This window comes from Drosophila nasuta, chromosome 2R (genome assembly GCF_023558535.2).
Source record: "Drosophila nasuta strain 15112-1781.00 chromosome 2R, ASM2355853v1, whole genome shotgun sequence".
Lineage (NCBI taxonomy): Eukaryota > Metazoa > Arthropoda > Insecta > Diptera > Drosophilidae > Drosophila > Drosophila nasuta.
The window spans coordinates 10,025,286-10,045,474 of record NC_083456.1 but is presented as its reverse complement, the minus strand read 5'-3'; the positions used below and the strand labels follow the sequence as shown (position 1 = coordinate 10,045,474).

At 35.7% G+C, this 20,189-nt stretch overlaps 4 protein-coding genes across 5 annotated transcripts in view; 2 read left to right on the top strand and 2 right to left on the bottom strand.

Moving 5' to 3' along the window:
* LOC132784367 (acetylcholine receptor subunit alpha-like 1) overlaps positions 1-6,557 on the top strand; it is a 72,271-nt gene extending 65,714 nt beyond the window's left edge. For both annotated transcript variants that reach the window (XM_060789935.1, XM_060789936.1), the window contains one exon: positions 979-6,557. In XM_060789935.1, coding sequence (XP_060645918.1) covers positions 979-1,185 — 207 coding nt within the window. In that variant the 3' untranslated portion in view covers positions 1,186-6,557. The remainder of the gene's footprint in view (positions 1-978) is intronic.
* A 4,285-nt stretch (positions 6,558-10,842) lies between these two features.
* Positions 10,843-11,709, bottom strand: LOC132786405 (uncharacterized). The gene is made up of 3 exons (XM_060792922.1): positions 11,634-11,709; positions 11,360-11,568; positions 10,843-11,295 (listed from the first exon to the last, which is right to left on the bottom strand). Exons 2-3 carry the CDS (start codon positions 11,542-11,544, stop codon positions 10,986-10,988), a joined length of 495 nt encoding a protein of 164 aa, XP_060648905.1. The 5' UTR covers positions 11,545-11,568; positions 11,634-11,709; the 3' UTR covers positions 10,843-10,985.
* A 1,576-nt stretch (positions 11,710-13,285) lies between these two features.
* LOC132786762 (uncharacterized) lies at positions 13,286-14,508 on the bottom strand. The gene is made up of 3 exons (XM_060793396.1): positions 14,292-14,508; positions 13,655-14,235; positions 13,286-13,572 (listed from the first exon to the last, which is right to left on the bottom strand). Exons 1-3 carry the CDS (start codon positions 14,505-14,507, stop codon positions 13,287-13,289), a joined length of 1,083 nt encoding a protein of 360 aa, XP_060649379.1. The 5' UTR covers position 14,508; the 3' UTR covers position 13,286.
* Positions 14,509-14,859: 351 nt separating this feature from the next.
* LOC132786252 (uncharacterized) lies at positions 14,860-20,170 on the top strand. The gene is made up of 6 exons (XM_060792740.1): positions 14,860-15,244; positions 15,334-15,548; positions 18,802-18,970; positions 19,112-19,323; positions 19,432-19,542; positions 19,983-20,170. Exons 1-6 carry the CDS (start codon positions 14,909-14,911, stop codon positions 20,164-20,166), a joined length of 1,227 nt encoding a protein of 408 aa, XP_060648723.1. The 5' UTR covers positions 14,860-14,908; the 3' UTR covers positions 20,167-20,170.
* Positions 20,171-20,189: the final 19 nt, after the last annotated feature.

The following is a 20,189-nucleotide window of genomic DNA, read 5'->3' as shown; positions in this document are numbered from 1 at the left end:
TAGTTAGTATATGATTTCTTATCATATCATATATTCACACCGCAAAGAGAAGAGATAAATAGTGCTCCCAGATATTTAAATTAGGGATGATTTTTGATCGACGATGTTTCATCGTTTACATTAGATATGTAATATCGCATATCGTACTACACGATAAAAATTCAGACTGGACTAGAGAAATTTATAAAGCTGTTAACTTAACTCGATTTAAACTCTGAGGTTATCAAGCACAAATTCGTCCAATAAAATCATTTCCTCGGAAAACATTATTCAATGTATGCATTTTGGCATGCAGTGCCATGGTTATTCGCCAACCAGTTAGCCAGCCTGAAACTCGACTGCATGACGAGGTCGCGATATGTTTACAGCCCGCATTAGCCAAGGTTTTTAGGGGAAATGTGCAGAAGTAGCTTCAATCACGGTGCTTGCATTTCTCTAATCAAAAATTGCCAAAAGGGGATGATCCGGGGGGCGGTCGGTCATAGGAGCCACCGTTTCGTTGAGTTGGTTGAGTAGAATTCGAGCTGAGTGATTGAGTTGTTTGTGCAATCGGAAAGCGTAATTCCGGATTCAGAGTGCAAGTTTGCAATCATTTGTGGCCACAGTCTGGCATTGCCCAGCATCAACATCAGCACCAGCTCTAGTTTCTGGTTTCAACTTTTGCCATCAAATTTGAATCGATAACCAAATTTTTGTAATTTTGCTAATGAATTGAAAGGTACAGCTCGAAAATAGATTGTGGTTACATTGCTAAGTAGACAGAATTTTAACAACTGAAATCTACATTATATTAATTATATTATATTAATATTATATTATTAATTAAATGTTCCTCGAAGGCAAGGCCATTTTATTAAACACTTTGCACATAATTTATTTTAAATATACATATAAATTATTGTATATAAAACTCTCAAATAAGTACTTACTTACCATTAACTAACACCACAATTGTTTTCTCATCTGATTTCTTGAAAGGTGGAGGAAGATTGGAAATACGTTGCCATGGTATTGGATCGTATGTTTCTTTGGATTTTCGCAATCGCTTGCGTGGTCGGCACAGCGCTAATTATATTGCAAGCGCCTAGTTTGTACGATCAATCGCAGCCGATTGATATATTATATTCGAAAATTGCCAAAAAGAAATTCGAACTGCTCAAAATGGGCAGTGAAAACTCCTTATAGCGACCACTTGGGTTCGCAGCGGGCTGGTGGAATTTAATCATCAGCTCGTTGCGAGCCCTGTTCGCCGCCCGGGACGATGATCGTGGATAATATACAATGAGCAACACCATGAGCATATCATCAGCGTTATACAACACTAACAGCAGCAGCAACAGCATCAACAGCGATAGTGTCAATACTAGTAGTATCAGTACTAATTCCGATAACAATAATGATAACGAAGTGATGAGCAGCTCATGGAGCCCATTGTAAACATTTGCGGAGCGAAGCGAACATTGGAAACATTAAACATAAAAGCAAAACAAAAACTACGATTAATCAAGCAAGTGCAAGTTTTGGAGCAGTTGATCAAAATATGTATGTAAAGTAATTCAAAACAAGTACTGTAGTGCTGCATAACGTAAAAATAAACGTTAATAACTGTGTCGTCAACAAAATCAACTAATACATAGGTGCGACATGGTCAAAGGCTGGCAAAACCAGTTGAAGTGGAAAGTTTAGTTAGTAATTTTTGATAGATGTCTGGATGATTGTGTAGGTGTTGGGATGGTTGTGCAGTGTTGCACAATGTGGCAGCGCCAGTGTGGTAAAAAATAGTTTTTTTGTAAGTTATATTGAATTTTTGAGCGCCAAAAAGTTCCTTGTTGATTTTAAGTTCTAAAGTTTCACAAAATAGAACAACAACAAACACACATAACAAAAAATGTTTTAAAACGGCATTTTAAAGTTATTAACAAAAACCAAATTGTATTGACTGCATGTGTTCAGTGTGTTTCAATGTGTATGTGAGAGTGTTACTTTGTATGTGTGTGCGTGAATGAAGTTAATGTAATCAATTTTAATTATTTGTCTATTTGTGCATATTTTTCTGATTATTTTAAGCAAACCACAAAAAAAAAACCGAAAGAAAACAATTTGCAAAATGCATTGCATATTATTAAAAATAAAAAACAAACTGGTTTTAGCACTAGTTATGCCTAAATCATAAGTAACTAAATTATATGACATCTATACTTAATTAATACATAAGTCTTAATTAGTCTTAGCTAAGCTACATACATTTTAAGCAAATTTAAATAATATTAACATTAACATTAATATTACAAAACAAATACCAAAAAGTTCGCCTCAAGGCAACTTGGTCAAATGAAGCGCGAAATTCTGAAATAAATTTAGTTAAATGTTGGTAAACAAACATCAAATTTTTAAGCTCACACATTTTTACTACAACAAATACACACTCATATTACCATTTGTATATCTAACAAGAGTATATATGAAAACATTAATACATATATAATTACAAAATATTTAGATATTTAAAAATCACAAAAGTCTAAACAATTTAATTAAGAATACTCACAAAATAACAGCAAACAAAAACCTTAAAAAAAAATTCAACCAAAGGAAATGGCTCATTGTTATATTGTGCTCTATTCGTTTATGTAATTTTTAACAAGTTTATTGAAGTATAAAACATGAATTCAATTAGCACTTATCTCTGATCATCTGAACAAGTTTGTCAACAAAAACTCTATCAGTTAAAAGCCATTAATCAATGCTCAAACTAAGTGATTATCTATATTGTTGATTGCAGAGAAAGTATTTCCTTTTCTGTGAAACTCGTTTTTAACGTGCCAAAAGACTATTAATCAATATTATTTGACTTCTTACAGGGTATACCCACTTCGAAATCTTCCCCACAAAAAAGAGAACTTTGCATATTAGCTGTTAAAACATACTTACAGCATTTTAGATGCAATGTGCAAGTAATGTACTTAAACAATAAAAATTGTTTCTTAAGGGTTTTGAGCCATTCTTAAAATTTGATTATGTTTTGAATTGCGTGTGCCATTCTGTTCTGACTGTTAATTAAGCATTTCGCAGATCCAAAGGTTCACTTGCAGTTTGAAAACTTTTTAATGGCCTGCAGCTGAAGAGAGAAAAGGGAAATTGGCATGCTGCTGGCCATTTTAGAGGTCTGTGCTGTGGGCAGGGAAAACACCTCAAAGTTAAACGACTTGGGCTATCTAAATGCACCACAAGGGTTTTCTTAAATATTTTCATTTAATTGATTTTTAAAGTTTTGCCACTGTTACAGACAAGAAAACTAAAAAAAAAATAATTTTAAAAATCGCGAATACCACAGGGTGGCTGCAAGCGCCATAGAGTATGTAACAAATTAAGTGAGGAATGCAATTCACATTGCGCATGTGTTTGTATGGGTAAGGGAGAATGCAAATATGAAAGTATGTGTGTGTGCGTGTGTGTGTAAGCAGTAAGCGAATAATAAACGAAAAATAAACATAATTCGCACAACTTTCATGCAAATGCCAGAAAAGAGGAAAAACATAAACGAAATCTACCAAAACTATTAGCAAGGAATGCCGCGACAACTCTGCTCAGAGTTGTCAAGCTGTTGTGCTGTTTATAATTGCGATGATTGTTTTTGTTCTTTATGCTGGTCCTCGGCTCTCGGAGTGCGTTTGTTTTAGCATTTTGTATTGGTGTGTGTGTGTGTGTGTGTGTGTGTGTGTGTGTGTGTGTGTGTGTGTGTGTGTGTGTGTGTGTGTGTGTGTGTGTGTGTGTGTGTGTGTGTGTGTGTGTGTGTGTGTGTGTGTGTGAAGTGGCAAAAGTTTAATTAAAATTCCAAATCGAAAATATTCAGCATTTGCGAATCTGAATTAATTAAAATAGTTTGCCGAGACATCAAATGCACCAGAACAAAGGCACGACAGTGTTTAAATTATACAGACGCATGGATTATTTATTCTGTGAGTGGTACGTAGATGAGTTAAAATTGTTTTGCAACTCATTTATCCTGTGTCTAACAAGACACTTGAAAGTTGCTGCAACTATGTGTGTGTCAATTGCCTCTCATTCAACATTTTAATAATTTCATATATTCAGTACCAATTTAATTGTATTCTATTGTTCTGATTTCAATAAATTTAAATAGAAATACACAGATTTTGTTTCGAGCTATCATATGCAGTTTCCATTGTCCAGAGGCTATTTGTTTGGAAGTGCTAAAAGGAATCAGTGTTAATTGCATAAACGAATAGCGTAGCACGCAAACAGAATAACAAACACAAACACCCACGAAACCCACAAAAATAATAACAGCAATAACGTGACAGTAACAGACACACATTTACACATAAATATAAAACAATATTTAAAACGAAAAAAATAAATAAATAGCAGCGCCAATCTGGTGTATTAAAATGTAAAGTGCATAAAAATCAACAGTTAACATTTTTTAAATATTTAGCTATTAAATTAACGTAAACTAAATGTAAAAGAAATATCATAAAAAAATTATAATTAAAACAAAAAAATTGCTAAGCATTTAAACACACGAATACGAATACAAAAAAACTAATACCAATATGAAAACGAAAACAAATACAACTACATACATACATATACACACACTCAACCACAGCAACAGCAACCCATAATAAAATATGATAATTGTATATTGAATAATTACATCAAATATTAAAAGTATTTAACTGAGCTTATAAAATTAAAAACAAAAAAACAAACCAATTAATAAATAAATTAAAATGCCAACAGAAATGAGGAAAAACTATTTGACAACTGTCTCGACTTCCGTTATGAAAAGCATATAAATAAAAAGTCTGAAAAATATATATACACACACATTACGAGTATATACTTAAATGCATACATATATAATATAAAATAAATGCCAAACATTCACATACACAAAGTGTATATACTTAAAACACAAGCCGATTTAACTGGTCCGAATGAGAAACAAAATGCAACATCGCAAGTAATGTGCTTGAAATATGCACAGATAAATTCTATTGGCTAACAACAAGATAAATAGCATCACAATCAATCAGCAACACACAGGACTATTCTGAATTTCATTTTCAAAAAAGTGTTTTGTAAATCAATTAAAGTGAAGTATAGCTAATGCTTTCGATTCATCATAGATCAAGAAAAATGCAACTGTTTCGAAAGTGAAATTCAAAATGACGATGTCAATAAGTGCGTATATCTTAAATAATATTCCTGCGACAATTAAAACGAGACACCCGTAACTTGTTTGTAAATAGAACGAAACTCTTGGAAAAAAAATAAATTCTTATTTTATTACCTTTGAATTGTATATGACAATTAATTGTATAAAGTTAATACACACCACATTTACAAAAGCGTTCTTAACCCGAATGTGTAGTGTATAAGGCTTGCTTGCTTTGTTCCATGTGTGCATTTCTAAGATAATTTTCGACACTATTTGGTTGCTGTGTGTTTGGCATGGCCACCTGCCTCTGAGGTACATCGCGATTGGTCCTCATGCCAAGCACATTCTGATTTACCTACACCTAGAACAATTTAATGTTTAAATAGCAAATGAAAGAAAACAACATTTTAGCTAAGCAACTTTTTGTTATAGTTTTAGACAATCAACTTAAAACATTATTTATAAATCAAAATGAAAAAAAAATTAAAAATAAAAAAAAAACAATGACAAGTAAATGGCGTAACTTTTCTGTGAATAAATTTAACTTAACGTAAATGCATATTTAAATTACAATCGCATCTGAATTGTGTATAGAAAAAAAGAACTATTAAGTGGGCTTTAAAAATTTGTTGAATTTAAAGCCACAATTAATCGTAAATTAATAACAAATTACACAAAAAAGAAAAAAAACAAGAGAAAATAATCGATAGGAAGTAAAAGCAAAATTAAATTTCAACTACCATTTTTGTAAATTGTTTCACTTGGGAAAATCGACACGCTAAAAAAACAAAACATTAATGAAAAACCAAAAAAAAAGAAAGAAGAAAAAAACAAATTACATAAATAAATAATATAACAAGAACGTACCAACTATGCAAACTCGAAGGCAATTCGAGGAAAAGTCAAATACATAGACGTGTATATGCTCTCATTGGTTGTGTTTTTAGGTTATAATCAAACAGGCTTGTGCGTGTGTGTGCGTGTATGTGTGTACATGTATGCGCAAGCACAAGCAAACAATCGGTCATTCAATCAGTCAGTCAGTTAGTCAGTCGGTTAGTCGGTCAGTCGATCATTCAGTACAATTCGAATTCATAATTGTACAGTTCATTTGCACATTCAAAATATAACTTATGTATGTAATTAATTACGAAAATTAAATTAAACAATGAACAAAATGAACACACATCGTGTTTAAGTGTAAATTATGCCAATAATGTCAAACATTTTCAATTTGCCTTTTTAAAACGCGTTTTACTTTTACGTTTTAGGTTATAGCTAAAGGTTTAAAGGGCTTCATGTGAAAAAAAACTAAAAACCAAAAAAAAATAGAAACACAAAAATTCAACAGAAAAAACCAATTGAAAAATGTTGCAGTATAAGTTTTGTGCACTGCAAATAAAAAACCCAATTTGATAAGAAAACATGTAATTTAAATACTGCCACAAATAAGACAAAATAAAACAAGTAAACAAAATGTATAATTATACTCGTATATTGGCATGCATGCATACTTATTGTATAAGTATATGTATATCATACTTAGTCGTATGTATGTATGTATATGTATACGTTTTTGATGTGTGTGTGTTTCTCACATGGGTATATTCACACTCGAAACGAATAGTCATATAAGGTACTCGTACGATAATTCAGACACTGCTAAACGGGGCTCGAAGTTAACATTGTGGTTAAGATACTTAAGTACTTAATGCAAACCACTAGTCAGTACGTTACAAATACTAACTCTACATAAAATACTAACCCACATTTTGTATATATGAAACAATAACAGAACGTTAGCAAACACTCACAACACACACTCACATTCGCATAACCACACTCACAGACGCACACACGTTACAAAGAGTTTAAACAAATAAACAGACACAAACAAAAGAGAATAACTAAGTAGTTAAATAAATAAAAACCAGGCTCAGATCCAAAACTAATAATAAATAATAAATGTTATGGTCAGTCCAAAATTGCACCCAAACGCATGCAAACATAATTTAAGACAGAAAAGCAGGAAAGCAACAAGAATTTATTTCAGGTACAATTGTTTTGAGTACAGTAATCACCAGCAGACAACGAAATTGTGTACACAAATTGCTAGACAACACATGCAGCAACAAGAAGAACAACAAGAGCAACAAGAACATTTAGTGGATTGCACCATAATCCAATTTATCAATATGTATATCATTGATGAGTGCCAAAGCAGCATCGTAGATGAATTGCCCTTTCCAATACTCGCAGTTAACAAACACTAAAATGCCTGTAATAGAGATTTCTTTAAAATTTATTTCATTCAAATCTATTGAGTCTGTCTTGCTTGCCCCATTCGGAAAGGGCATTCAGCAACCACAAAGTGTTTCATTTTATGCAATTTTTGGAGCCACACTTAGCACTTACAATAATCATAATTAGTTAATGAAATGAAGAGAAATAGTTATTAACAAAATATACTTATTAATGAGGTAAAAATTATGAAAAACCAATACTAAGTACATATTTGATATATATGCGGCTTGACCCTGAGATTCAAAAACATAAAATCGGATGTCTTCCAATCAAAGGTCGTCTTTTGTAGCAAACACAACAAGAATCAAAGTCTGCGTATTGCTAAACCAAAAATAATTGGAAGAGCACTGGCAAATGGAGCTGATAAATGAAAAACCAAAACTAATTCTACTACTACTACTACTACTACGAATACTACTACTACAAACACACACACATACATACGTACAGAAACATTCACACAAACTCGCAAATACTTAAAACACTCACCACAAAACACGCACTGTAGGGCAACTCAAACATCGCCAATATGCATTGCATACTTTTAGGGCAATCGTTTCAATACCCCTTCATCATCTTCGCCAAATTGACAAACTTATTAAGTACCTGACAATAGAATCCACATGATTACCAGTTCTATCATCTTCCCCATGCACTAGACATTTCTCTCTCAGATGTATTCAGAACCCCGGTCTTGTACATACTTAAACATTAAATATTGCGTTGAGTTGCCAAACATAAAGAAGAAGAAAAAATCAATCGAAAGTGCAATGAATAAAAGGTTTCAACGACAGCAAAAACAAATTTGAACACATCAAAATATTTCACACACAACAACACATTGTTGGCCCTGTCAAAGTTTCAATCGAAACGAATTTTAAATATTTTATTTTGCGCAATTTGGCAGCGATTTTATTTCGGAATACTATTGTAAAATATTTCAAAAGTTAATTCAGTTTCCCAATCATAAAAATCCGCTTTGCTGTTGTACAAATTTGTTTAATTCCATATATTACCCCTTCGAGGCAAGCAATTTCTATTTAAATATGGATATTATTTCAAATTACAAAAAGGGATGCTCGTAAATTCCAATAACGCGCAGTCATAGTAGGAGAAAACACTGGAATCAATAAACATTTTTTTACTTCATCGAAAAATATATGAAATGATAAATTATGAAAGTGAATTTTGGAATTGACTAAATTGCATTGTAAAAAATTAAGCGACTTCAGGTTTTTATTAACTGTAAGCGTATTACGGCAAAAGCACAACACGCACACACTTACACACACAGATACAGACCCATACAATCACATAGACTAAATCGTGCTCAGACAAAATAGACAGACACTACTACCAATACTTAAATTGTATAAAGTGCATACAGCATCTTTTTGATCGCATCGTTTTAATGTAGTAGTATGATAATTTGTACATGTGTATATGTGCGTGTATGTATGCATAAATGATTGTATCTGTGTTTTCTTCATATGTATTTTATCGAAATGGAATTTGAATCTGACGAATGCAGATATCTTTATAAAATGTAGTTTGAAACCCGCATTCATTGTGCATACGAATGCACATATGCATATGTATGTATGTATGTACATATATTTTGTGTATTAATTGTTAGGTGCCGTTAGTTTTAAGTGCTTCTGTTGCATTCACGTCTGTATATGTATACAATTTACAACAATTATTTAAATTTGTCTTAATTCGATTGAATTTCAATTGAATACAACAAAAAATACACAAACATGGTATTTAAATATATATAAATACACATAACAATTACATATATGTATTACAGATTTTAGCAACAAGATTTTTATCTTAGAAAGCAAGCAAAAGAATACACAAAGAAATGCAAAAATTACAAAATGCAACTACAAGTAAAAATCTTGCAACTCACTGGGGAAAACAACACCACAAATTAACGTTAAATATAATAAATGCCATTGTGCAAGCTACACTAACAAATATTTGATCAATACTATAAATAAAAAATACATAAAAAGCAAAAAAAAAATAAAAAACAAAATGGAAATATTAAAAAAATAGCAGCAAACGGACGCCAAAATAAAATGTTAAAACTAAACAAGATTTTAGGTAGGCGTGTGTAGCGCTTGATAAAACCAAAAGTTTTGCAAAAATTATACAAAAAATCAATTTTGACTAAATTGAAAATTTAGTTAAAAACCAAATTAAAAAAAGTAAAACAAAAAAAAAAACAAAAAAATACAAAACAAGCATATACTAAGCTATGGGTATAGGAAAAGTATGTAAAATATTTGCAATTATAATTAAACATCAACAAATGTTAGTATTAAGTGTAGGCTAACTGCAAATTAACAACAACGTCAAAAATAATAACAAGAGCGCAACAAATTTGCCCATTAATATTCAAGGTAAATGTCAAACACGAATTACATTTTAAAAATTGCATTTACATTTCACATAAAAAGACATATACATATATATACACGCATATAATATGAAATGTATGTATGTATTACACGTACATATTCAAACTCCTTTGAATAACAAACAACAACAACAACAACAAACAAACAAACATATTAGCTAACAATTAAAATTACACAACACAGCGAGAAAAAACAATTCCACGCGCACACAAATTGTAACTTAACAACAAGAAACAAAAACGTAAAACAAGAGCAACCACAACAAACTATAAAACATACTATAATAACAAACAAATCATTAAATACTAGCATTAAACAAAATGTATAACGTGCAGTTTGCATTGGCAAAAAAATATAAAACAACAAAATTACATTGGAGCTAAAATCTAAGAAACTATAAAAGTGACAAGGATAAAAATGAAGAAACATAATAAAAACAATTGCAAATGAACAACATTTGAATAAACGAAAACAAAGATAAAAGATTATAAATGAAAAATGCATAAAAAGAACTCAACAATTACTATATAAATAAATGTTACGCGTTATTAAATAAAGAAGAATGAAAATAATTTGTTTTAAAAAATGCAAAGCTGTTTTCTTTTCGCAAGATTGGAAGGGGAAATTAGTGAAGTTTTGAAGCATTTTCAGAAGGGTACGTATAATATCAATATCAACCCGATAATTATATCCAATACTTAAGAATATATTTTTTACACCCGTTACGCATAGGGTAAGAGAATATTATAATTTTGTTCCTGCAGGAAATATGTTATATGTTACATGCAAAAATAAGCGCCTCCGAACCTATGAAATATATATTATATTAATGGTCTTTCGTTATACTAAAAATAGCCTTTGGAATATTTTTATATTTTTTGGTATATCAATATGGTATATTTTGAGAATATTACCTCTCCGCTTCGCTTTTATTAATGCGTGTCGCACAGTTGAGCACACTCAACTTGTTTTTGTTTGATTGAGTTCATAATTTTCACGCCAATTTAAGATTTAACTTATTTCCACCGCATTTATTTTACCAGCTTGTTCTAGCAATTAGTTTCTCACATGAAATTGTATTTGTTAAACTGCACTGGAGCTGATGCAAAGTTGCCCAGAGCCAGTGCCAGCAAAGAGAAGTGGCAGCCCGGATAGAGCTCATGGCACTCTCGTGTCTGTCGCTTCGAGTGTCGATAGATTCGGTCATAGTGATGATGCGCCTGCGGCTCATGCTCCACAACGGATGAAGTGGGCAGACTGAAAACAGCACGCACAAGTTCCTCCAACATGTTGCCGCGTTGCCCGGGAGCATGCATATACTTAGCGCTCTCGCAGAGGGCACGAGCTACACAAGCGCGTCCATTGAATCCCATGCTGAAGATATCATGATTGTAAAAGTAGGCATGAGGTTGAGGCATCAATCAAGAGCAATACTCACTGGTCGAATGCTGTCTGCACCTCGTCGAAGAAACTACGACGTGAACGACGCAGTATCATTGGCTTAGTAAGATTGGCTGCCAAGCCATGGGCATGCTGAATCACCCAATTATGATTGGGCAGATCGTAGGCGACACCCCAGTTGACGGCCCAACTCAGATAGTCGACATCTGGATTACCAATCATGCCAACGGTTAAGCAAATCGCCGCCTGTGCAAAAAGCAAATAGTTGCCATTGAAACTACTGCATTAGCAGTTGGGGCAAGAACACTCACACCGAAACCGAAGAACCCTCCGGAAATGCCAGATAACGTTTCCGTCGACTGTGGACTTTTGCCACCGCACGCGTTACATTTGCATTTGGCGAAGACTCATCAAGGTCCTTGGCTAAATGCGTGTTTGCAAGTGCAAGTGCAATCAAAACGTTTCCAATTGAAATAAAGTGGAGAAAGCGCGTCATTTTGTCGGCATCGCGTTCGGTTTAAGACTGGCGATTCGCGCTATGGGCTTAACTGCCCTCCGCCTCTGACTACATGCCGCTTTAGGGGGGCGCCTATTAGCTCAAGTGATGTTGACTGCACTGATTAGCGGCTGGCTGCAAACTGACCAACAACGGGTCAATAGTATTAACTGGTTACACTGACGCCACCGCCACCGCCGTCGACTCCCGTCCCATGTCAACACAGTCGACATGGTCGACTGACGACTGCCCCATGCAAATTTATGTCAACAATGAAATTCTCGACCTCTTCGCAATGATAAAAAAAAAATTGGTTCAATATTTTTTTAGTCAGAGGTGCAGGCAGGAAATATTTACATGGGGTTCAAAACTTCAATAAACAATTTGTGCACACTGTATAGTAGTGTTTTGCTTCAGAGACCTTCGACAATGATTTAGTTTTTATTTTTATTCATGCACATACCTTTTTTGATCCCTGACTGGGCCTCTGTCTTGAACAAACAAGTAAAAGCCAAAAATAAATAATACAATTTACGAAATATAAAGTGTGGCCTTTTAACAAGGAAATGGGAAAAACAAACCTAAAATACACAAATGACATATATACAAACAATCATACATATATGTACATACATATAAGTTTTATATTTGTAGATGCCAATAAATATGTCAGCATTTGGGTATTTGCTTAAATTCAATTGCATTTTTTGGCATGGCACATAATAAAATAAAACTTTTTGCATTGCCAATTTATAGCCAGGAAGCTTTTGGCAAGATTTAAAAAATTTGTAGTTGCGATTGCTCTGCAAAAAAGGTAATTTGACATTTTCAATGCTCGGAACTTGCCAAAAGCTCTGCTACATGTCGAAAGTCTTAATTTGGTATTAAACTATACATGTTCATGTTGTCTTCATATAATACTTCAATAATATAATATTAATCTTAACAACAGAATGAACTAGCATGTTTGTTAATTTAATTTAAATTAAAAAAGCATTTAATAGAAAGATTACATACATATGACAATTGACGCAATTGTTTTTATTTATCAGATCCTTTTAATTTAATTAAACTAGGGAGTTAATATACAAAATTTAATCAGCGTGTCAACTACAATTTCCACAACATAAGCAAAGCTCATTCACTATGTGTAATACTTATGTACATATCTATAATTTTTCCATTTTCCTCAGCGAATGAATCAATCTGCATTTCTAAATTTAGGAATTTTTAACAGCCAATCTATTAAATTGTATGTTATTTTTTTTTAACCACTAGATTTCGATTATGTTTGATACAAAATAACTTTAAAAATATAAGAGTATTATTGTTCTCTCATGCTTGGATTTGCACAATACTAAGAGTCCCCGAGATATATGTTGAGATCATAATTGTACAAGAGCACTAAGAGTCGAGTACACCGCCCCGGAGCAGGAAATAAAATGAAGTATTTATTTCATTGTGTCTTTTATGTCGTTTTATTAAATGATTGTGCAAATTTGGTCTGAAAATGTTTGCTGAATTGCAGCAAAAAACTCTGGGGACAATGCAGCCCATACCACTGTGCGCATTCATGCAATGTATGGCCGGCGGTGAAGGCCTTGCGATATGTGGGCTTATGGGCAATCTCCGGATGTACGTAGCGCAACAGAATGCGAAAGATATCATGGAACAGCGATTGTCCAGGCGGTGCCAGCAGATGGCGCGATTCACACAGCGTTCGCATGATGCAGTAACGCGGCTGATACTGATGCCTATAAAAAAAGGGGCAGCAACAACAGCAGTAAGGGAGAGATAAATAGATTGTCGAGCTTTAAGCGTATTTACTTTACTCACAATTCGGACAGCATTACGAGCAAGTCGAAGAGCATGCCATGTGGACTCTGTCCCTGGTTCAGCAGATTTGCACCATTCCTCTCGAGCTCACGCCTCAGACGACGCGATATCGCCGTTGGTCGGCAATAATAGTTGCCATACGCATCCTTCACCAGCTGCGAGGCCGGACAACCTGTACTCTGTACGCTGGACTTACGATGGCCCAAAATGGGTGCTACTTGCGGATAGTTATAATAAAACGAATGCACGGGATCGGCGGGACTTAGGGGCACAATCACAGGCTGCTGTGGGAGTATGAAGGGGTCAACTGGAGCTGGTTGGATAGGCTGAATGTACGGCTGCACTGGAGCTGGCAGCACTATCGTTGGAATGGCAGGTGGAGGAGGTGGCGGCGGTGGTGGTGGCGGCGGCGGTGGAGGAGGTGGTGGTGGCGGTGGTGGGGGCGGCTTTGGTTTGCCTCTGCGTCGTGGCAGCCAATCGGCCACAGATCCTGGCATATCATAAATGGCTGTAGCCTCGCCCAGCAGCAACATGCCTCTGGGAATAGTGTCCAATATGGCCTTGGCACAATTGGCAGTCAGCTGTTGGGGATTAAAACATAAAACCATGCTGATCTAGTTGCTCGATGATGACTCACCGTGATGGAGGTGCCCAGTTCAAAGATGAGCCATCTCTTCTGGCGCTGCAGCAGATGCGGCAGATGCGTTGGTTTCTCGCGCAGGTAACTGACACCCCGACTCATACTGGAGCTCGGAGTGGAAGTAGAAGTGGAGCTAGTGGAGTTCTGTGAGCTGACCAAGGTTAGCAAGAGCAGCAGCAGGGCTGCCTGCAAAGAGCAGGCGCGATTTGCCATAACGTCGATCAAAGACTAACGACTGACCCAGCGTTGCAGTTAGTTGTAGAGCACAACTGGCCGAGATTAAGAGACAAGTGCGTGGCCAGCTAATTTGGGCCAGGCCATCATGCATTGCAGATGTTGTTTGACTAAAAAATTAGTTCGAGTTGAACACACACACAACGAACTGAGAATCGGGTCATCAGCATCGAAACCAGTTGGCAATCTAATTTAATTAACAGCTTGGCATTTGAGAGCACCAATCGAAATCAATGAGGGAATGCTTAAACAAAAGCACACCTAAAAGTTAAAATCAGCGACCAAATTTTTGATTCAGTTTGGTAAAAAGACGCAAACCAAGAATGTCCAAAACTTGGCTAACTTGGTCAACATCACTGTTGCTGCAAGGGCTGGTGTTGATGATGGTGTTGGGTCCATGCCAGTGTCAATTTCTATCAGCAGATGCCTGGTCCAAGAGCAATGTGCTCGATGTGTTCGCCACAGTGCCGCAACTGGCAAATGAAGCCAGTGGAGCGCACACGATTCAGCAAACCCACAACAACAACGTCACGCTGGCAGACGAAGAGACGGACGATGAAACTGAGGAGGATTTGGATTTGGATCTGGATCCGTTGGCACCGCATGCGGCTGCCGCCGCTGCTGCCACTGATGCTGCTTCAATGATGCCATTGTCGCAGCGTAAACTCTCGAGGGGTAAACGCTTTGTGGCATTTCCATTGGGTTCATCGGCTTCTGTAAGTCAACACACTCTCGCACTCACACACAATAGATGAAAACTTTCAGCATAGTTTAAGCCAAAATGCTTTACACAAAACTTACTTAGGTCGCCGTCTGCCTAACCACAGGCGTCCTCGGCAATCCCGACTACTTGTATCTCAGCTTTGGCCTCAATTGGGGCGTTGCCTATGATTTGCCCAACATCACATGGGTCCTGAACAATGCCCACGGCTGGAACACAAAGAAACCGATGGCGGCCGTAGCCAAAATCAAACGCAGGCATCGACGTGATGTCTATGGCAACTTGGAGACAATGATAGACAGGTAAGTCCAATCATATCCGAAATAAACCACAAGTGTTACGGACACACTCCCCACACAAAAGCTGTCAGGAATATTCAGTTCATGCATTACAAACGTGTGGGATTATAGTTATCGCATAGGCTCAGCAAAGACTCTGTGGTTTTTAGTTTTTTTGTGAAAAAATGGTATTACTAACATTTGAATTATCGATTAGAGTTAACATAGTTCTGCATCTACTTCATAAGAATATTTAAACACAAAAAATATCTTTAAGTTCTCTCTCATATTATGCTAAGAACTTTCGAGATTATTAACGTGTTTAATTCCTAAAATAAACAATTTAATTTAAAAAAAAAACCTAAAGCTAGTATAAATAAACTTTATAAATCGACAGTCTTATACCATAAATTACTTTGAATTCACAACATACTTCAAGCTTAAAGCCTCTTCTGTTTCAAAGCAACTCTTTGATATTTCTAATTATAAAATGGCCCAATTTTGTATGAAGGGCATCTTGAAATCATCGACAAGTTGATTTCATCATTCACGTATTTACATTCAAATTGAGGCATTCAATAAATATCCCAATACTCCCATCATATGTAGCTACTTTACATGCCTCAAGTGTCTCCTCCAGAGTTGTATGTACGAATTGACTTACTCCCCGCAAAAATACATATGTATTATACATTCTGAGTATGTATAGTGTGTGTGTGTCAGTGTGTATGTGTGTATGTGAGTGTGTGGTATAGTGCCAAATTCAGAGCAGCCACTTGGCTTATCACGCACAGTGCGGCGAGCAAAGCCAAGACAACTTCAGAGACCAAGTCGTTGTTGCGCCATCTTACAGAGACTCGACCTGCCACATTCTCTTGCGCCTGCCGTGTGTGTATGATAGTGTGTGGGAGTGAGTATCTGTGGCTGTGTGTGTGGGTGTGGGTGCGGGTGTGTGAATGCGTGCGGCTGGCATAATAATAAAATGTTGGTATTTTATATTAGCATTTAAATTGGCTTTTTGTATGCTTCGGAAATAGTTTAATATCCGAAAAGTCTTTTCGGCACGACGCACAACTTTAACACGAAGTCCCACCGAGAACAGCGCAACGAAAAATTCATATCAAAATAGAGAAAATAGACCCATAATTGGTCAGAATAACGAGCATCTGCATAGCGAGGAAATGTGAGAGGGCAAGTGACACATCTGCATATATCACAAGAATGCGAATAGTTTTTCTTATGGCCTAGTACAAGTATCTCTATCTTATCAAAAGCGAAACAGATACCGCAAACTTACACACACACGCACACTCACACATACATTGTCATGGTAATCAAAGAGCTTTTGGCCTATTTGTACGTCATTTGCAGTGGTCGGCTAAGCTTCAAGTGGTCATCACAGAACTTTTTGGCGATCCCATTTTTACTTTAACTTTGCCACGATGATGTTCTGTCTCTTCGTCGCGCATCTATCTGGGTGTCCCATTGACCTTAGCTCATCTTGAGATTGCGGGTCTCTTTCTGCTCAACACTGCTCTATTTCATGATTGTTTTCATTTGAATCGATTGCGATTCGTTTTCGCTTCGATTGTCTGCTTTGCTTAGCGCTCACTCAATTGATGCCTGCCAATTTGAGCATTGACTTTTGCCTCCTGCTTTACGAGCGTTTCTTCTTCTAATGGGTCAACTAAGCGCACTGCTTTGCCCCCAAAGTGTTCGCCAACACACACACATACATAGACATACGCCTACACATCCATGGGTATTGGTAACTAAGACAGCAGCAGGATATGTGCGTATTGCGTATGCCCTGTGGGGTTAATGAAGTTGTTTGTTTGCTTGTTTCAACATTTCCAGCCATTGGAATTGGCCAACACATTGAAGCTGACACAGACTTTTACACAGTACTGTATGAACGCTTGACATTACCCGTTGTGCCGTTTGTGCGAGGAGAGTTTAATAAATCTGTCAATTACTTATGTTTACAGAAATAAACAATAAAGAATAGAAAAGAGAAACAAAATTTGAAAATAAATCAAGTATTTTTTATCTTTAAATTTTAATTTAATTTTAATGTATTGTTCACAAAAAATAACCCTTAATATGTTTTCGAAATATAAAAAAAAGAAGAAGTTATCTACAAAACATACATATGATTTATATGAAATTTCTTTTATTCTTATATTACCCTAGAATAATATATTGCCTCTTATATCCCCCTATAAGTTGTAAATATAAGTATCAAGTTATAGTTACATTCAATTATTATTACTACATTCAAAACTTTAATGTATAATGCCAATTTCTAATATTAATATTATATTATAATTTTTAGTACAATTCAATAGTTTCTATTATGTAATCTGAAATTACTTGAATAACTTCAAATCTGCTTAAAAGTTTAACAATCCTTAAATTTATCAACTGATTATTTTTATATAATCTAAAAATCATTGATCATTTTAAAATATTTCTGAAAAGTTAAACATTGTTTAAATTTACTAAAGTTCCACCCACGTTTGGCAAATGTTCACGCCATCAATGGTGGAAGGGCAATCAAATCATCGATCTTCATCGTCGCTGTCGACGGTATCTTTGACTTCTCCACAGGCGCTAACTATTTTTCGCGCAAGACACATGCCACAACGACCAAGCAGGTGCCAGACACACACACACAAGCACATCGAGTAAAATAAACCGAGACTGCAGATAGGAAAAGAGAGAGAGGGAGAGAGCAGAATTGAGCATTGAGTGCAGGCAATTCAATTAAGCTGCAGCACCTGACTGAGGTATAGTATAGTATAGTCAGCTTGAGGCGTCGGCCTGTGTGTGGTCTGTCTGTCGCTGCCTCTGTCTCGGTCTGTGTCTGTGCGATGTTTATTGTAAACGTGACTACGACGACTGCAAGTTGTTGCAAGTGCATGTTGCGAGCATTGCGGTTGCATTCTCCACAGCACTAACTGCCGATTGACACATTTGCACTTTGGCAATTTCTTTGGCAACGATTCTTGGCCTTTTAGACAAAAGGCCACCATTCAGTTTCAGTTCAGTTCGCAGAGCATCGACGAGTTGCACACGTAGCAATCGTAGCATCGCAGCATCGTAGTAGCATGGCCGTGATTTACGCGAATTTCGTATTGTTTAATTATCGTTTAATTGTTGCACAGTTTTTGATTTACGATTTAATTGCAACGACAAGTGCTGCAAACGCCACAACGTCCACTTTCATGAGCCATAAAACCGACGCGCCACTTGAACCTGGTCATGCCAACGCTTCCAATGATTTATGGCCACCGCCAACATTGATGACTATGATGGAACGTGCAAAGACAACGACATCTCCTCCGCCTCCACCACCTCAATCGACAGACAATGCCAAATCCGTGCGCTCATTGAGCCGATCCAAACGCTATCTCAGCTTTCCCGAGGGCTCCTCTTTTACAGTATGTGTCAACTGTCATTGTACACAGCCCTTTTCCCCCCTCATAATACCAGACTCCTTTCACAACTGAGAGCAGATGAATTACACGAGCAACTGTTATTTCTTTTTTTTTTTTTTGTCTCCGTCATTTTATTGTGTTCAGGTGTCAGTGTGCTTCACTGTGGGAATCATTGGCAATCCCTACTACGCCCACAATAGTTTCGGCCTGAATTGGGGAGTTGCCTACGATCTGCCCAACAATTCGTGGATTCTCCAGAGTCTGCATGGCTTTTCACAACGTCCTGTAGCGGCAGCTATACTTCGTAGGCGCACTAGGAACGCCATCTATCAGGATATCGAGACTATAGTCGATAAGTAAGGCGGGGAATATATGTAGATACGTTACAATGAAATTACATCATACGTATTCATCTGTAGTTTAAAGAACACTCTCTATATATATATTCATCTGTTTGCTTACAGCATGGGTTACAATGGACGTGATTGCGTCTTGCGTACACTGTGTGAAAGTCGTCAATATTTCCAGCGAACAAAGCTGAACATGGTCGGAGAAATGTTGCGCGCAATCTTCAGGTTAGTATTGTTAACTTGCTTTATAATCTTTGTACACTACACAGCACTTAAACACATAAATTACTTAACACTTAAATTAAGTGATCATTATGTACTACTCAACACGAAAAATAATAAGTTAGAAATTAGAAAATCGATAATAAAGTACTTTTCATGTGTGATCAACGCTAGAAGTAATAGAAAAAACAAGATTCAGCTTTGTAAAAACTAACTATAACGAAGAGAAATAATTGAAAATATTGTCTTTCCTTAGTATTATTAGTTATTATTTAAAAATATTTAATAAAAAACTGCAAGCAATACACAAAAAAGATAAGGCAGAAAAAAAGTAATAAATTAAAAAAAATAATTTATATTGTAGTCGGTGAAGCCATATTATTTGTCTATTAATTTTATTTTTCTTTTTTTTTTATGTATTTTCCTTTTTAACTCTCCCACAGTTTACCCAAGCAGCGCATATTTAAGCGAGAACTTGAAGAGAACGCGGATATTGTGCACTACGATAACGCCTATCGACACGCCCATGACTTTGATTGCGAAAAGCAATATGATTGCCAATTTTCACTACTGGAACTGGCATTCGGGAAGTATTCAACACCACCGAAAAATTATTATGCTCAATAAATTGCAATGCTTAAAATTATCTT

Excerpts from the sequence above, each read along its gene's own strand:
- LOC132786252 (XM_060792740.1), top strand. The coding sequence starts at position 14,909 with ATGATGGTGTTGGGTCCATGCCAGTGTCAATTTCTATCAGCAGATGCC. Across the intron at positions 18,971-19,111 it reads CCGAGGGCTCCTCTTTTACA|GTGTCAGTGTGCTTCACTGT; the intron begins GTATGTGTCAAC and ends TATTGTGTTCAG. Across the intron at positions 19,543-19,982 it reads ATGTTGCGCGCAATCTTCAG|TTTACCCAAGCAGCGCATAT; the intron begins GTTAGTATTGTT and ends ACTCTCCCACAG.
- LOC132786405 (XM_060792922.1), bottom strand. The coding sequence starts at position 11,544 with ATGATTGGTAATCCAGATGTCGACTATCTGAGTTGGGCCGTCAACTGG. Across the intron at positions 11,296-11,359 it reads GTGCAGACAGCATTCGACCA|CATGGGATTCAATGGACGCG; the intron begins GTGAGTATTGCT and ends TGATATCTTCAG.
- LOC132786762 (XM_060793396.1), bottom strand. The coding sequence starts at position 14,507 with ATGGCAAATCGCGCCTGCTCTTTGCAGGCAGCCCTGCTGCTGCTCTTG. Across the intron at positions 14,236-14,291 it reads AACTGGGCACCTCCATCACG|CTGACTGCCAATTGTGCCAA; the intron begins GTGAGTCATCAT and ends AATCCCCAACAG. Across the intron at positions 13,573-13,654 it reads CTCGTAATGCTGTCCGAATT|GCATCAGTATCAGCCGCGTT; the intron begins GTGAGTAAAGTA and ends CTTTTTTTATAG.